Raw genomic sequence first — 20,079 nt, 5'->3', positions numbered from 1 at the left:
TTTTAAGAAATTTTTTTGTTTTTTTGTATTAGCATTTACTTACGACCTGCATAAATTCCGTTGACCTATTTCATTTACACCGGAAGTTATTCGACTTTCAATTGATTCCACCTTCAAAACCGGAAGTGACGTTAAAACTCTGACTGAATCATATCATTGACTTTGTTGATGTCTCTTTGCATTTTAAATTTCAGATCAATCGATGCAAAAACAAAAAAGTTGCAAAAAAATTGCAAAATTCAATCGAAAAAAGTTTGCGAAGAATTGACAATATGATAACAAACAAACAAACAAATAAGGTGGCTTATGTGGGTCTCTGGTACCGCCTCGAAACAACTTAGTTTTGGTCCACCCCTCAAGTATTTTATAGATACGACCCTTGGTAGGATGTATCAATATGCTTGCAAAATGTGACTTGTGCACTTCAAAGATCAGTTGCATTTGTCCTATTATTTCACAATTTATACAGTGAAGGTATCAGTTTTCAAATACAGAGGAACGTATTGTATTATCTAATTCGCAATCACTATTTTTGTCTATTTAAACTATGTCAGTGTTACAAGAAAAAAAGAGGTTATATAGCTACTCAATCACCTCTACCAAATACAGTAGAAGATTTCTGGTTAATGGTTTTAAACTCAGAGACAAAAGTGATCATAGCTTTAGATGACAAAAAGGCAAAGGTAATTACTCGTTCATTAGAAAGTGTGGTTAAGAATATTACCTATAAACTGACTCTATAACAGAGATGCCGAGAAGAAACAAAATAATTAGATGTAAAGTTTTTGATATATATATTATTGTTATAGAATATTGGTGAATATATACCTAAAACAGAAATAAAGTATGGTGAAGTGATGATAAAACGAGGAAAAGAAGATAAAAATAGTCATGGCTATTATGATGTTATATCCTGTGAAATATCTCAAGAATCAGTAAGTAGCTCACTTTCTAAACAAGTCACTGTTTGAAAAGAAAAGAAATCCTTCATCCTAAAGAAATGAAAAATATTATCCAAAAAGTCTACTGGTGTATTTTACTGGAAGGTAAAGAATGCTATATCATAGCACATACAGGCAATTTTTGTGGTAGGCATTTTGAAGCACACTCTTTCCACCTCGCATATATGTTTGAAATGGTGGACAGTTTACAACCAACAGATCAGATGAAAGTAAAGAATATTATACTTAAATCTACGTAATATGTTCATATTTCAGGATAACATAAACAGAACTGTAAAAGTATATCAATGTCATTTCTGGAAAGGTCAGAAGAAAATACCTGAAAGTTCAATGTCAATATTCACCTTATTAGAAGAGATTTCCAGTATAAATAATAGTGGTCCTCTGATAGTCAGTTGTTTGTGAGTATATAATATCTAGCATATCATATAATTATCACGTGGCTTACTCGGAGCATCTCAAATTGATTCCCATGAAAATTTTCGAAAATTGAATTGATTGATTTGGTGCAATCTGACACATATTAAAAACGTATATAAATCTTATTTTTAAATTAATTTTTGTTAAAATTAAAGTGAGGGTACACTTAGGGGTGCAAACCATTTTTCTAGGGGAGGCAAATGCTCCCCCCCCCCTCCTCCCCTTTATCCCAACTCGCGCCCCTCCTGTGCTTGTGGCTGATTTGCTTTTTAAGCTTTATTGCATCTTGTGCTTGTAATGAAATTGTTTTATGTTATTAAATATCAATACTACTCATAAAAGATAGTTTCGTCTTTTATCACAACGACAAAAATGACATGGCACTTATCTTCAGAGTCTGGTGATATGTCAAGCAAACTGCTAGTCCAAATATACCTTACAAAAATTTAAACTTTGTTTCAGAAATGGTGCCAATAAAAGTGGTCTGTTGTGTGTTTTAGCTGCTATCTTAGAAAGATTAACAGTAGAACAAGATGTTAACATTATTCAAACTATTTTACAACTACGTATATCTAGACCAGAAATTATCAATTCTTTTGTAAGTATTAATTTTTACACATTAGTAACTGAACACAGACGCTAAGATACTTGTTTGTGTACAATCACTTATGAAGGTAATCTGCAGTGACATATCATTTTTGATTAAAATTTGTGGACGAACTCCATAGCCTGCAAAAGAACCTCAAGTTTTGTCTCGTCAACATAGATTTCTTTCTCTTTTAGTATTTTCTAGAATATAATGTATTTTGTACTACCTGATATATTTTATACTTATCATATAGTTTCCACATCCACAAAATGTCACTGTTAATACTTTGACAAAAATTGGGAATTGTTGGCACATTTCACAAATATCTGCAGATCAATGCACCGATATTATAAAACACTATAAACATTTAAATATAAAATGGCCACTCGGGTACTGTTTGTAGTGCGAGAGAGTATTAGTACCCCGGAGGAGTCAGGTTCTAGCGTATCAGTAGCGTATTAAGATAAATTTTATATTTTTCTTTCAGGAACAATTTAAGTTTTGTTTTGATGCAGTTGGAGTTTATTTGGACCATTTTTCTAGCTATATAAATTCTTGTTAATTCTTGGAAGTTTCTTTCATAATTATGTTAATGACGAAAATTGACCGTTTTCAGAAAACATGATACATTGGACCAAACGACAGTCAAAAAACTATTGGCAAAAACTTTTTATGAATTATTATTTTTAATATTATTCTACGGAGCCCCTAAGGCGCAATTGTAAACATATTTATTTATTATTTCGTTTAACGAAATAATAAATAAATATGTTTACAATTGCGCCTTAGGGGCTCCGTATTATTCGTATATTTTGTTACTTATTTATTTTAAAGTATTATATTTGATTAATTGATTTAAAAGCATTATCTTTATTTTTAAATTTACATACAATAATTATTTAATTGTATTATCTTGAATTTCAACTGTATTTTGAGGTTAACGGAGAACTGTTTGAAATAATCTTGCAGCGACTAGGTTTTTGACCAATTCTGCCAATTCATGGAAAGTAGCCTGGAAATGTAATAAGTTGGTAATTTTTTCGATTTGAGAGATAGATTCCAATTTGATGAAATCATTTTATCAAATGGAAAGCATTCATTCACGTTTCAAACTTCTATTTGACCTAACCTGACTAAATAACATTCAGTAAACTGATTAATGTTCTTTTTTCGACATTTTATTTGAGAATAGTTGTGTACTAAGAACTAAATTAACATGACAAAGTGTTGAAAAACTATTTAACCACTTCTAAAAAGTTTTTTTAATTTTTCAATTTTTTTTGTATATGCGTTGAGTTTTGTATTTGTTTTTAATGTTTATTATATTCAATTAATAATTATTTATATTTAATTTATTACAATTTAGTTTTATATATTTTCCTTTTTTAATTGGGTATCTTTCCAACTTTTTTGTACCTATTTATTACATGTTTTAAGACTTAAAAAAAAAATTCCATCTTGTATCTATTTCGTTTTATTTAACTTTTTCTTTTCATTAAATTAATCTGTATTCAGTCAAATTTTTTTTTAATTATTTTGAGTTATGCATGTTTTTGTTTTTGATTTTGATATTCATATTAAAGAAAATACCAATTGGTTTTCTGGTTGTCTTAATTCCTAAAATATTCTCAATAAGATACTGTCAACCTGAATTTGTTATCATTACTCATAAATACCCTCTGACACTCAGATTTCTCTCGTCTAGGACGAGGATCTCCGGTTCAATCGTCGCCTATGTTCGTTAGTTTGCGTAACTAGCAGCATTATAGTCCCGAAGTTGAAAGGAATGCTTTATCGAGCTGTGCATAGACAGAGGGACTCGATAATAGAGGTTAAAATACCCCTGAAACTGTTTTTTTCTAAAAGCAAAACGAGATTTTGGACATTGACTACTCCATAAACAAAGACAATCTAATTGAAAGGGATCTAGCTGGTGAAATGTGAATGTCTGCTCAACAACAAATAACTTGATACATATACTTTAATAATCACAAGTATGCTGAACAACATAATACAATATAGTATCATTAATATAAATCGTTCTGTTAACTTATAAAGTCTAGGTTCATACATAACTAATTCACATAAACATACATATAAATTATGTTAAATTTGACACTTAATCAACTGGACACCAGTAAGGTATAAGGCACCTATGATTGTATCATTTAATCTTATTGCAACTGTTATCTTTTTTGCTTACTAATTATGGTCTGTCAAGTTTCCACTATGTTGTAAATAGGTATTGAAATCAAATTAACAGTAATGAAGAACTGTGTCAGAGAGGGGTAAACAGTGGTCAAATTATCTTTCATTTAGCATACTGGTTCAACCTGACACAAGATTGAAATAAAAGCTAGTGTTTTACCCTCTAGATATTTTCTTAATCAGCTTATTAGCCATATGAAATTTGTGAATCAAATTAATTCAAATCCCCCAACTTCCATATGAACGAGAAACCTTTTATTTTAAATGATAAAATGAGGAAATATGAAATTTTCATGTTTTCATCAAAGAAAAACAGAAGGTATCTATAACAAATTCATTCTTAATTATTTTTTGATGACAGATGAAGAAATATTTGCTGTTATCAATGTATGGCTAAACTGTTATTTTGGTTTTGGAGTTTTGTTTTGCGGTTTGGATCGTTTAAATTGTTTATTATGAAATTGAATACATACATTGATTTGTTCATACCTATTTCATCATCTATATCTTAAATAACTTGATCTCACAAATAACAAATATAACGTCACTAAAACTATAGACTATTTCAATGATAATACACACATTCTTTACTGAATCACTTTCTAATTCACTCCATTTATTCTCATTCAAAATTAAATAAGCACTTTTGATTAAAAATAAAACAGCTGTTCATCATAAATTAGGGAAAGCTATCTTAAACACTTCATTATAATGCTTCACAAAATGAGCTTCTAAATCCTCTTTAATAAAATCTTGTAGATCAACAAAATCTTTTCTATTTTCTTCTGGTAGTATTATAGTATTAATACCAACTCTTTTGGCCTACAAAACATAAGACACCTCAATGATGATGTTAAAACAGATAAAAGAATAAATATTTAAATGTACAAATCAGTGCAAATTCATTAATTGCTATTTTCTTTTTCAATTTCCATCTGTCGTGTTATTGTTCAGCCTTAGCATACCCAATACTAGGGTTAGAAAGCCATTTTTAAACCCCTCAAGCATACAAAGCTTGGTAACCTATTATCTTCTGCAGAAGCCCATCTAACTATGCTTAGTCTAAAAGCTTGACTAATCCCAAACTTACTGCAATTATTTTTTCTTTGATACCACCAACAGCTAACACTTTACCAGTTAAAGAAACTTCACCAGTCATAGCTAGGTTATCTCTTACAGGTTCATTTAATGCTAATGATACTAGAGCAGTAACAATAGTACAACCAGCACTAGGTCCATCTTTAGGTGTGGCACCCTAAATAAAAAGACAATTATATATGAAATAGTTCATACACTATTGACACCATTCTATAAAATATTTAGCATTTTGAATTTTAGGAAAACTGAAAGAACGTCCTACTACCAATTAAATATATCTATTTACAACTGGGTCAACAGGAATAATAAACAGCTGGGTCAACAGGAATAATAAGGAAAGATGACTTTTAGATGCTAACAAAGATAAGTACCCATGACCACCGTTTGTTCCACATAACCAAGCAAATAACATCATTTTAAGAACAAACATTATAACCAACTGTGCTACAGAGCCCTTAAAAAGCTGATGTCATGAGCCCTAAAGATAGATGCAAATAAAGACATATAAATATAGAAATAACTCAAGGTGTTTTATACCTCAGGAACATGTAAATGTATACTAGCTTTTTGTAAGTAATCTTTCTCTGGGTATTGTTGTGTAAAGAATGATTTAGTGAAGGTATAGGCTAACTGAGCAGATTCTTTCATAACATTTCCTAGATTACCAGTTATTTCTAAAGAACCTTTTTCTTTTTCGTTACCATCATCTAATGGTTTCTTTAAAACAGTTTCAATAAATAATGTTGATCCACCTAAAGTAAAAAAAAAAGGACACCAAATTAAAAACCAATTAAATCAGGATGGTACAAATAATAGCTTTCAGTGTAAATGATACCCTGATAAGCCCGGGAAACATCTTTTGTTTTTAATAGACTAGTGAAGATAAGTTAGGTATTTTAAATTCATTTCAGTTGTCTAGACTGGTATCTTATACATCTCTATATATACGTATTTGGTAACCTATGTCTGTTAACAGATCTGAAGTAGTGAAAATGCAATAGCTGTAATATTTCATAAATATATAAGTTATAAACATACCCATAGAAGTCCAAGCTAACCCTGTCACAACACCAGGTGGTGTTTTATCATATAATCTATCAGAATAAAATTTAGGTGTTCCAACATATTCTTCTAAATTATCAGGTGTTACTGATATCGTATCAACTTTATCATGTACTATTTTATACGCTGACTTTCTATAGATCTAAAACAAACAACATAATATCAAAATAATCCATTGCCTATGTTGAATCTAATATATTACATGTTTAACTTGATGCCACAAAGCACCAGAAAGTATGGTTCTGTCGAGGCCTCTGATAGACAGTATTGGCTGGCATATAATCCAATCATTACAAACTGATATAAGAAAGGCAGTCATGGTATAAGAACAAAGTTCGTAGTAGCTTGACATAGTGAAGATGACAGGTACACTTATATTTTTTTTGCTTTTCACTCTACAAGTATTAATTTTAATTACCATGTAGGGATAATTCAGTATTTTTAATTGGGGTGATATTACTAAAAACATCAATTAATTTTCTGTGTAAATAAAGTCATAACATACCTTTTCTACTTGTTTTTGAAGATTTCTAACACCACTTTCTCGACAATAAGATTTGATTAGGATATTCATAGCTTCATCATTAATATTAACTTTATTATCAGTTAAACCAGTATGTTCTTCAGCTTGTTTTACTAAATATTTCTATAATGAAAAAAAAGAAAAGACAGTTATCACAAGGATGTATGTACTAATTTTTAGCCAGCAGTAACACTTTTCACAATAACCATCTAAAGCCAGTTACCAAACATTTCATTAAAACCAACCACTTTCATCTCTTCTTAGCTGTTATCATCATTTTCTCATTCCAATATCACCTTTACACCGGTAAAAAATGCCTGTGAAAATGCTTACGATAACTTTGAAATTCCGAGCGTACATTTAAATATAATTGTAGGAGAACTAGGTGTAGATTTTGAATTTTGAAACTCAATTGAAAAGCTTAAATTGAGAAATTTGTTACAAATATTTCTTTTTTTCCACCTAATTCCTTCATAGAAATTTTATATGCACCATGTCTAAATGGCCAAAAGGATCAAAATTTCATATCTACTGGCAGCATCAGACTCTAAATACTAAATACTCTATACAACTAGGCTAGAAATCTTCCATGTACATTTTCTCTTCTTGAGATAATATTGATTATCCTTCTAATATCTTACATTTGCAATGGCTAATTTTTCTTCAGCTACATAGCCTGATACATCTATTAATTCCATTCTATCTCGTAATGGTTCAGGTACTGTTTCTAATACATTAGCTGTACAGATAAACAAAACCTACAATTATAAACAATATACAAACATTATTTATATTAATTCCATTCTATCTTGTAATGGTACATCCTCCAGATTGTATGTAATGAAGAAATCTTTCTATGGTACAGAGGAAAGATCAATAACTCTTTTTCCATCACAACTTGATATCACAAAGCACCTCATTTTTTTAACCAATCAACATTATATTATACCCTTCTCATCTATAGAATGAAGAACTATAGATTCAATACAAATACCAACCTTCGACATATCAACAGTAACATCTAAATAATGGTCCAAGAAATTAGCATTTTGTTCAGGATCTAATAATTCTAATAAAGCTGAGGATGGATCACCCTGACTACCTCGACCTATTTTATCAACCTGAAGAATACAATAATAGGGAGTTTTAAATATACCATAACTCTAGAAGTACAACAATCAGTTTGTCACCATGTGAAATGACAATTTTATTGCATCATCCTTCGCTCAAGATTTAATAAGATTAGCGACAGATCACACAGTCTCCAGTAGCTGGCTTGTTCACTTGTTACAGAACATGCAGTAACTGAGGAATTTATTCATATTTCTGTTTTCTTCTGAAAGCTTTTCATTGCTATCCTGACAGAGATTCAATAATGTCAAAATGGTGGCCTTCTCGAACGGCTTGAACCTTCCAGTTGAGGTAAATCTCGTTTAATTTTGTGTTTTATCAGTCAATTTTTCAGGTTTTCATATTCAAAAATACAATTCGGCAGATAAGAAGCAAGAATTTCTCTTGCAACAGTTGATGCTTTAAATAAAACTCTTACTTCGTCTATCAGAATTAAAGGATTCTCAGATTTTGTTTTCTTCAAACATTGAATCAATTTACCAGGCATGGCGCCAACATATGTCCTCCTGGAATAAATTTACAACTTAAATATATAGTACAAGTAAATTCTAAGAGACCAACTAAAGTAAAATCTTTTTACGAAGTAATAATGAAATTAGAATCATTAGGCCTACACTTAGTAATTTATAATAAATTTAATTTACCTATGTCCCTTAATTTCAGCTATATCACTCATACCACCTACACTGAATCTAAAATACTGAAATTGATAAATAGCATACATAATACTAAATTCATTGATCACTGTCTTTCATGGTCAACAATGTCTTTCTTGATCACTTATGTCTTACATGATCAAAAATTTCAATCGTGATCAACAATGTCCTTGATTAACCAAATGTCTTTCGTGATCACTAATGTCTTTCATCATCAACAATGTCCTTCATCATCAACAATTTCTTTCACGATCAACAATGTCCTTTATAATCAACATTGTCTTTCATAATCAACAAATACCTTTATGATCAACGATGTCCTTCATGATCAACATTAATTTTCATAATCAACAATGTCTTTCATAATCAACAATGTCCTTCATGATCAACATTAGTTTTCATGATCAACATTAGTTTTCATGATCAACATTAGTTTTCATGATCAACAATGTCATTCGTTATCAACAATGTCTTTCATGATCAACCATTTTTGTCATCATATTGTCTTAATGCAGCACATTCTATTTTTAGATAATACAAAATCATTAAATTACACATACCTGTCTATTTAGAGCCCGAGCTATAGATTTAGCTATACTTGTTTTTCCAACTCCAGGTGGACCATAAAAACACAATATTTTACCCTGAACTCTTCCTTTTATATTACTCACTGCTATAAATTCCTGTCAATATATCATAATAATTAGGAAATATAGAAATATCCAATGTTATATCATCAGTCACAAAAAAGTCTTGAATCCGTGAAGTTAGAGCTTTAGAATTAATTCAGTTGTGGCAAAGACATGGGAATCATCTGTGTCAATCTTCAACTAATTACAGCCTTAAAACACTCCTGTCAAAGTCTTGAATCAGCCATCTAGAATCAGCCATGCATAAGTCTAGAATCAATCATGTATAAGTCTAGAATCAGCCATGCATAAGTCTAGAATCGGTCATGCATAAGTCTAGAATCGGTCATGTATAAGTCTAGAATCGGTCATGTTTAAGTCTAGAATCAGTCATGTTTAAATCTGGAATTTAACACGTCAATGTTTAAAGTCAGTCAAGTTAAAGACCTAATCATTAATTAGAACAGAATCAATCTAATATGGATATAGTTAAAGCAAAGCATGTCTTCAATATAAACTCATCATATACTTTAACAAAATTATGTAACTAACCAATATTCTCTTTTTAACATCTTCCATTCCATAATGATCTTCTTCTAATATTTCTCTAGCTTGTTTTAACTCCAAGTTTTCATCAGTTTGTACTCCCCATGGTAGACATGTTAACCAATCTAAATAATTTCTAGTCACACTGAAAAAAACAATACATATTCTTGAATGTAAGAATTAATGTACAAGGACAGTAAAAAGAAACTTGCATGTTTTATGGTGTTTTTAGCCTAGAAATGTCAAAATATATGAATATAATTGAACATATTGTATGTCCTGGACTACAGATTCCTTACTTATAAATATAAAACAATTTCACATATTCTCTGATTAAAAGCTTTGTTATCAATTTAAATCATTTAAAACAGAATTGAAAAAGATTGAAGTAAGGTGATCTTGGATAAAATTGTTAGAATACAGAATACAGTACATATATTATCCATCCAAAATGTGAACAAAATAAGTGGTATCTTACTTGAACTCTGAAGAATGATGATCTAAATAAGATAGTTTACTAATTTCTTCTTTAATAACTTCCATAACATGATCAGGTACAATAAGGTTCTAGAATATCAAAATACATATAATCTAATCTACTACAGATTTTAAAGCATTGGCAATTAAGCTGATTCCAGAATATTACCATAAATATATAATTTAATTAATTTCAATTAGATCAGTTCTTTAAAATAATATTTAATTAAATTTGTTTTCTTTTAAATTGTTTTGAACAGGATAGCAATTTAAATAATGTGTCTTTACCTTCAGACGAGCTTGAAACTTTTCAACTATAGCATCCTTATCATCTTTCTCTAAACCTAGTTCCTTCTTGATAATTTTTAATTGTTCTTTCAGTATATATTCTCTATGTTGTTTCTTTACCTTTTCTTCTACCTGTAGGTTAAATTGAATGGGTTCTTTATTATCCACGGCTTTTGTTTTTAGAATTTCCAACTGGACAACACATAAGTTAAGCTGATGTACCAATTTTCATTGAAAATTTTTGAAAAAGGAAAAAAGTTAGCACGTCTGCATAGAAAATTGCAGTCAGTCATTTTAAAGCTCCAATCAGACATGAATTGCAAATACAGATAAATCAACATTGATAAATTGTAATACAATAAGTTACTAAACGATCAAATGGCATTTCATTGTCATGTTTATGGATTTGGCAATGATGTTATTGTTTAATCTTTCCATTAAAAAGGTGTTTTCCAAGAATCAAAATGAATTCAATCATTCATACACATGACTAGCTATTCAGAAGATGTATTAGTATAAGTTATTTAGAATATTCTATAGCACAGTAAAAGATAATTCAGGTACATGAGTAATGTATTTTGGTAAGAATTAGTACTAGCTAAAAATTAACAAGAAATATCAGCAATTAAAGAAGTATCTACAGCAATCATTTGCAAAAAATAATCATTTAGAATAATGACAACAAATTACTATCATTTACCTCTCTTCCAATCTTCTTCTGAAGTTTACTTAATTCTAATTCTTTCTTTAACAATGATAATGCTAACATCATTCTATTTGGTACCTACAATAAGTTCATGGAATCAAATAATAGGTTCACAATCTTCCTTATGTCATATGTTTCAGATGTCTATTGTCAAGGAAACCAATATTCAAAAAAATATACATCCATGGTAGACATTTAGATCAAGGCTTTTAAAAAGTTTGTCAAATGTGTAAAATACAGGATTACCACATCATTATTTGTTTCTAAAGTTTCAATTAATGTTCTTACATTAGTTTCTTCTATAACTTTCTGTAATTCTTCAGGATCCCCAGATGTCAATGCAGCACCTTCAAAGTAATTGTAGAAAATATGAGAATAATGCATCAAAAACAATAATTTAAGCATCAAACAAGCATAATTATACCCAGCTAGCTTGACAGATACGTAAACACACATCCCAAGGGACAACAAGAACAAGCTTATTGGTAGCCGAAGGAGTGGACAGAGGGATGAAACCTATTATGTGGCATGGGAGAGGGGCAACTAATCGAATCGACAGGTCAAGTAAAACAGCCTGTGAGAATATAATGTAACGTAACCAGTCAAAGTTTCCATGCAAAATATTTCTTTTCAAAAATCTGAACACTTCGACAAAGAAGGGATGACAAAAATATGCTAGTCACCTTGTGTTTGGACAAAGTCACATTTGATAAAGTATGTGGCATTATATAAATTATCACACCATTAATATTCCACTCAACATGTAGATTGTGAAAACCAACTTTCACTTGTATACCTTCATACCAAGATTTATGAAAATTGGTAGAAAACTATTGCACTTTCACTATTGCAGATCATGATGGTTAAATATCAATATAGTTTTAAACTGCACAACTTTATTTTTAATCCCAAACCTACATGCCATGTTTTAAGCATTTTTAATATGTGAGATCAGGGAAAGTTAAATTTGGAAAACACTAACTACATTTTATTTTCATATATACACATACCAAATTTGGGAAAAACTCTAGATTTTAGATGATTAGCTAGATAATCTGAACTGAATGAACAGCCAGATGGACATGGGACAACAATAAAGGTCCACAGCTATATGTGAAGGTAAAAAAAATGTCAAGGAATGTGTCCCTATACAAATTGAAGAGCAAATGTACTGATCAATTTTTTCTTATTGTTTCATTTCATTATGATTGTAATTCCTTTTGTCTCCTTAAGAGAGTGTGAATAAAGTTATTATCAATATTTTTTGATTCTTCATCCCATGTGCTTGATACCATGTTTTATAAAAATCTGTTCTGTATATATCGAAATAGTTTAAAATTTTTACTCAATAAGAATATTATAATATGTTTGCAAATTAAAATCACACTTACATAAAAAATATTGCAAATTTTGAAATGATGTATTTCAGATTGACATGTGAGACAATATATATTACTCAAGCATATCAATTCATATGATCACTCTTATGCGATAAAGCATGTTTTGACATGATTGAAACATAAATGTTAGTCAAAGAGCAGTGACAGTGCTAGCCTTCCGAGACTGGGGATACAAAATGGGGACTGTTCAACTTGATAGGTTGGAATTCAAAATATGGCAGCTCATAGGCGGGAGCCTCTGATGAAAGTCTTAGAGGCTCTCCACAAATACTCCCTCTGTATCCCTCCTGGCACAGGTACTGTCAAACAGTATAGCTTCTATACAGGCAATACTTTGGACATATTTGAAATTTCTTTATAAACAGGAGAAATTTCAATGAAAACAATAAATTCCATATTCTTTTAATTCTAAAATATATACCATAACAATATTCAAAATTTTGCATGCTACATTTAGCTTCAAAGACATACAACTCTCTATTCATCTACTTAAACCTTTATTTAGGTTGTTTGTAATATTTAACAATGCCTTTTTTTGGTATTACTGGAAATCTAGAATCTTTAGTAAAGAAACTGAGTTCTTTCAGTGTTTATGTAAACAATATAATTATTTGGATTCTGTAACGGTCTTTTTCTCAGCATTTCTAATTTCTTCTTCTGAACTCATATCTACAAAACATACACAATAAAATCAATTTTCATCATTGTACATATTACTTACATACTATTTATCATGTACCTTACTAATTACTGTATGTGAATGTTCCTCTTGAACAACTGTTACAACTCCATCAAGCTGTTGAAAATCAAGGTGTATAAAACCTAGGAATATATATGTTAGGTACATTAGAGTAAGTGTAGAGTTAAGATTAGTAATGTTGCTAGATTTTTCACACCAAAGAAATCTTATGTCAAAATATGTTTCCTTCAAATCAAATATTAGATATCAATTTTCATTTCTTATTCAAGGCACATAATTCTTTAAAACTTTTCCTGTTATGTTGAATTTGCCAGTCATTTAATGTTCCCTTTTAATATGGGTGTAACTAGTCTTTTTTTCTAAACAATATATTATATAATATTTAATGGCAATTCTGTCCAGTGTGCAATGAGGGAATTTTGACAGGACAGTAGCATTAACAATCTGAACATATATTCTTCATTTACATGTCTTAAATCACCTTAAAGCCTTAATCCCACAGATTGTCGCATCATCAGAGTTTAGTACGACACACAAAATAAACTCCAAGGTACATTGAACACATTATCATTCAGTGTTATTCTTATTCTATATTATAACATTATCATTGAGTGTTATTCTTATTCTATATTATAACATTATCATACAGTGATTTTCTTATTCTATATTATAACATTATCATTGAGTGATATTCTTATTCTATATCATAATATTATCATTGAGTGTTATTCTTATTCTATATTATAATATTATCATTCAGTGTTATTCTTATTCTATACTATAACATTATCATTCAGTGTTATTCTTATTCTATATTATAACATTATCATTCAGTGTTATTCTTATTCTATATCATAACATTATCATTCAGTGTTATTCTTATTCTATATTATAACATTATCATTCAGTGTTATTCTTATTCTATATTATAACATTACCATTCAGTGATATTCTTATTCTATATCATAACATTATCATTCAGTGTTATTCTTATTCTATATTATAACATTATCATTCAGTGTTATTCTTATTCTATATTATAACATTATCATTCAGTGTTATTCTTATTCTATATTATAACATTATCATTCAGTGTTATTCTTATTCTATATCATAACATTATCATTCAGTGTTATTCTTATTCTATATTATAACATTATCATTCAGTGTTATTCTTATTCTATACTATTACATTATCATTCAGTGTTATTCTTATTCTATAGAATATGGTTTAATTAATATTTATCAAAACTAAACCTCCCTGAAATCTTTTTGATTTTTACAGGATGTTTGATTAGATTCATGCTCTTAAATGCACTTTGAATGCATTTTGTCTTAATAACAATATTATTCTGAAATAAAGACAATGTAAGGATAGATAGATAATTAGCAAATTATTGATGTTGATTTGAATTGAACAACAATCAAGATAGTGAATGCAATAAATTGAACTATTAAGATAGTTATAATCAGTTTCTACATTTTAAAGTATAAATTTTGTTCTAAAAAATTCAAATCAATGAATACTTACCTGAAGTGAACTGATTCTAAAAAATTCTCTATTTCTGCATCTGAGCAAACTTTTCTGTTATGTTGCTGACATGACAACAAGAAGTGAACTCTGGGAAGTCTGCAGTCACACTGAACAAACAATATAGCTGCATTGAGGTTTCTACCCTATACTGATTTCAGCTCACCCCCAAAACTATACAGATGTATAGAGGTCTGTATCCTATTCTGATTTTATTTCACTCACTAACAATACAGTTGTAGGAGTTCTCTTGCCTAAACTGATTTCAGCTCACCCCCAATCATTGCAAGTGTAGAGTCTCTACCTTACATTGATGTCAGATCACCCCCATGTATTGTGAATGTGGTATTTGTTTAAATTTCTAGAATATACCCTGACCAAAATTCACTGTTCAATCTAACCCTATAAACTTTAAAAGCTTGCCAGGCAACTTGATAATATATGATTACTGCATATTTGCTTTTATTCTAGAAATTTGTATGCATACTTTTATCAATATCAAATGAAGCAATTAATCAATACATCAGAAAAATGTAGAGGATAACTCATTCTCATTTTTATCCAGCAAAGTTTACATGTCAAAGACTTCTAATATATTTTTTTTCTAGGCTTGGCCATGAAGTAAATTAAAATAACTGGAGACTTATAAGCAACATATAAACCATTTTCACAATGTCAAGCTATTACATACTTATACCCTGACTGCAATAGCTATTCTTGTATCAAAGAATGCAGTGATTTGATACCAAATAATCACAGTCCTGGGCAAAAAGTCTGCGAACACAAAGCCATAATGCTTTCAGCCTTTTTGTTCAAGATATTGGTGAAACTGAAACCAGACTGATATCTTTGTAAATAATGCTTGTTTGTATGTTTGTCTCTTTCTATTGTCTGAGCAAAGTGAATAGTTTTTGATATTTGTATATTATTTTTATGAGAATAAGAAAAGCAGCATCAAAATAGTACTGTTCATCTTAGAATGTCTTTGCTTTGATAAAAATATAACACATAAGAACACATGTCAAATTTGTTTTTGCAGAGGACAATTTTCAGACAAAATTTCAGATTTTTTTCGGTTGAAATTTTTACGGGACAAATGTGTTTCTTTTTAATGTAAACTTACACAAATTATATTATCAACGCAAAGACATTCTAAGACAAACAGTACTATTTTGAGGCTGATATTCCAATTCTCTTAAAATAAATAGACAAAATTCAAAAATGCTTTTTGCTTTGTTTAGACAATAGGAATTGTTTATCACAGCTGACATTTATACTACAGTGGACTGGGCTACATGTAGCGGAAACATGTGATTTAATGAGTTTCCATATAGTTGAAACATGCCATACCGATCATAATAGACCTTATTCACACTTGGTTTTTGAGGCCTTTGTTTGTTTGCATTATGAGCCTTGTTCTGGATCCAATATGGCAGACGTGCGAATAAGGTCTATCCCTTTGTATTACAAAGAAGATCTACAAATTTTTCCAATAATTGATCTTGAGAAAAAACAGAAAATTAATAAACCACTTTCAATGCAAACTTTAGAATGTTTGAAATGATTTTATATATTGATCATTTCTAATGGTAGTTTTCTAGTAGTAATACATTGTACTCACTTAAATCACTCATATATATAGCATCATCACTAACTTTCTGTCCAGCATGTAATACATGATGTAACATTTCTCTAAAATAACACAAAACATAATGTAATATCAAAACTCTACATATTCTTACAACTGATACTAACAAGTATTCATCCTTTTTCAACTGAATGCAGAACTGTTAATTTCTGTCAAATTCTAAATTTCTGCAAATAAAGGAATTATTGAAGACTGCAGTCTCAAAGAACAACTAGAGTCTTTGAAGGGATGAAATAGAAGTAAATATTTACCTATAGATTGGATTGAGAGCTATAATATCTCTGATGGTCTGCACCATTTCTGATGTCATTGCCTGGAATATTATATCAAATCAAAAAATATACATTGTGCTGAATGTTTGACATGACTATGTGGCTTTGTTGTATTTGACCTAATTCTGACCGATATAAATAAAGAATTTCATCATTTTTGATTACTTTAATACATTTTAGCTGTATCACCTGTTTCTTGTTAACACAGATTTCTTTTGTTTAAATTTTAAACTCAAAATGAAATAATATTACCTTGATTTCATCATTTTTAATATATTCATCATGATTAAAATTCTCTACTTCCACCATTAAAACATTCTCAATTTTGGACAGCAATTCAGACTCTTCATCTTTTACAACATATGTATTTGTTTCTTTTGGAATGTCTTCCTCCACAAAAGATGACTTTACATCATTCTTCCTTCCATTTCTTCTTCTCCATTTCTTCCTGACAGTGACCTCTGAAAATTAAAGAAAATTACAAAACTCCTCAAAATCTAAAGAATAGTAAATGCTACAAATGGACATGAATAGCCAATATAGAGAGACTGATTTCTATTTTTAGAGAGACTGATTTCTATTTTTAGTTAGGGTATAAGTATCTAAGGTAGCGCTCAATTGGGGAGTTCTAAATATATTCCTTCTGTTCCAATTCTAGCCTCAATCAAACAGTACGGAAAGGTCTATGTCACTTTCAAAATTCGAAATGAATTACAAGATGAATAATGAACTAATGATACCTGGTGTAGGAATTTCTTCATAATCCTCTGACAGCAATCCCACAATTTTGATTCTGAAAAGAAATTTTAAATGTGTTTCAAAAACAAAGTGTTATGCACAGCAGCAATTCTAATCATTGGGTGTGGAGGCAGATTGAGGGCCACAGTGATTCATACACCTGAAGCATATAGAATGAAAGAAACAACTATATTTTACAAGGATAACAATTTAGGTTCACAGTTAAAAACCAAACCGTTTGGCAATTGGCATTGATCATTCCTGGAGTATCCCTACCCATTTACAGCTGGGTTGGCTGGAATAATGGGTGAAAATGACTCATCAGTCATCAAACTTTCACACCAACCCACAGATACTCAGATAGTACTATAGAATGAATGTGTTTCACAGACACAATGAAAAGTGAATCTCCGAAAGGTGGACAATGTATTGAAATGAAATATAGAACATTCCATAAAAAATATCTTTTACCTTCTGTGACCAGATACTAATAATCTCAATTTATCACCCTGATCAACCATTTCTTCTATCTTAACAAATGTTCCAACTTGATAAATTTCATCTAATGATTTCACAACTTCATTTTCATTGCTGAAATATAACATCAAAACAATTCAAGCATGTATAAGGTATTCAATATTATAACTGTCCAATCAAGAAAGTAGTGAAATATTAATTCAGATGTCAATAATGCAAAAGATATTTGTCAGAAAACAACCATCTTTGGCGAAATGTTATAGCGATGGTCTGATTGCGTGATCTTCACAGATAGGGGATGAAAGTCAGTACCTGGTGTCTCCACCTTTTGTGTTGATAATTGTCTGTAGATGGAGTAGACAAACAGTTTACAGATGTTTCTGACATTAATGAAGAGTGACCCCTGTAAGGGTGGTGACTAGACTTGCGAGCTGATTATGAATATTGTCAGCACTGATGGTTTACTAGCTGATATTGTACAGAAAACACATGTTTATCAAAACAAGCAAATGCGGAGGTCACGCAAGGTCGCACATGTAAAATAGGTTACCACGAAATTAGGTTACTTGACTGTATAATATTGCAGCCCCAAATAGTATCAAAAGTACTGTAAAACTATCTGCAGTTATATTTACCTTTCATCCTTCTTAAGAAATATACCAGCATAAGGCAGTTTAAGGTTAACTTTTCTTCTTAGATTATCTACCAGTAGTTTGTCTGATACCTACAAATAATATTATTACTTTGAAGATATGCCTGAATTAAAACTGCCAATCCAGGCATGGGTCGAGATAATACCTTTTACTTGATTTTCCCAATCAGGTTTCTTCCATGTCAGTGATGCAAATTGAAGGTCTGACATTTAAAAAGTGCCAGTTGTTGCGATTTTGATGGGATAGGCAGGTCTACTGCAGACTGCCCACTTTGATAATTGGAAATTGAAAAAGAGTAGAGGAATGCCGCTGTCCTGGCAAAATATCAATGCAATGTCATTCTAAGATTATCGGAACTGTTTTGAGGCATATTTTCAAATTCCCTTAAATAAAATGGACAAAATTAGCTTTAACAACAACCTTGCTCAAACAATAATTTCAATTGTTTAACAAAGCTTTGACTATATTTAAAAGTTCAATGAAGTTTAAATTTATAAACGTAGGTCATATGGCATAAGCTTTCGTAGACTTACTTCGAGCATTTTATGAAATTTGGGAAAGACTGGGTTTCTGGTGATGGCAATTACTGGAATTTTTGGGAAAACATCAGGTACACTATTTGCTTTTACAGCTGTCATAGGATTTGATCTTGGAGTGATACTATGAACAGTAAGGGGAGGTTCGTTGGGATCTGGGACAGCTGAATAATTCCCATCATCTCCTTCATCATCATCTTTCCCATCATTATCTCCACCACCACTTGAGGCTTCTGATGAAAAATGTCTTGCAGCTGTCAAGTATTTCGTCGAAGGAATTAAGGATTTGTTTTTTTGCCAGTATCTAAATGAATCATTATGTAAACCACTAAATTTGGAAGATAATGCGGATGATGTAACTGCTGAAGCTGAAGCACTGTTGTTGATAGAGTAACTTCGAAGATGTGTGTAAATGTCAATTTTTCGTCCACATTGACAGGTAAAACCATTTGTTTCCAATAAAAATTTATTTGATCTCGTCCTTAATTTCAATATTGGTTGCAAACCAACCAATTTATTGTTTATTTGGGCGAAATTATTGGAGCAAATACATTTCAAGCGAAGAAAGGATGCCATGTTGGATTTTTCACATGCGACTTCCGCTTTATTGGTATCGCCTAAAACCAATTTGTGGTTACATTTTCTGAAGAAATTTATCCGTCTTGTGAGTACGAACTCGCTAAATCGTGCTTCTTAGTTGGAGTTGAGACTTGAAAGCATTGTTTTGCTGTAGATCAAGAAGAATAATTAATTAAAAATGGAATCTGGGGTAAGACCACAGACACAACATCAATTTTGTATGGAGAATCGAGGCCTTAAACTAAGAAAA

The 20,079-nt window shown here is 30.4% G+C and overlaps 1 protein-coding gene across 1 annotated transcript; it reads right to left on the bottom strand.

Annotated features, from left to right (window-relative positions):
• Window positions 1-4,851: 4,851 nt before the first annotated feature.
• Window positions 4,852-19,352, bottom strand: LOTGIDRAFT_127560 (hypothetical protein; the record flags this gene model as incomplete). Its single annotated transcript, XM_009063491.1, has 21 exons — window positions 4,852-5,001; window positions 5,270-5,434; window positions 5,815-6,029; window positions 6,316-6,481; window positions 6,845-6,985; window positions 7,504-7,620; window positions 7,861-7,983; window positions 8,412-8,499; window positions 8,638-8,693; window positions 9,210-9,332; window positions 9,831-9,969; window positions 10,303-10,391; window positions 10,590-10,721; window positions 11,290-11,373; window positions 11,584-11,642; window positions 16,548-16,618; window positions 16,826-16,887; window positions 17,099-17,282; window positions 18,056-18,175; window positions 18,697-18,785; window positions 19,248-19,352. 21 exons carry the CDS (start codon window positions 19,350-19,352, stop codon window positions 4,852-4,854), a joined length of 2,478 nt encoding a protein of 825 aa, XP_009061739.1.
• Window positions 19,353-20,079: the final 727 nt, after the last annotated feature.

The sequence above is a fragment of the Lottia gigantea genome, assembly GCF_000327385.1.
Source record: "Lottia gigantea unplaced genomic scaffold LOTGIsca_58, whole genome shotgun sequence".
NCBI lineage: Eukaryota > Metazoa > Mollusca > Gastropoda > Lottiidae > Lottia > Lottia gigantea.
Note: the sequence above shows the minus strand (reverse complement) of the source record. Positions and strands in the feature narration are given on the sequence as shown.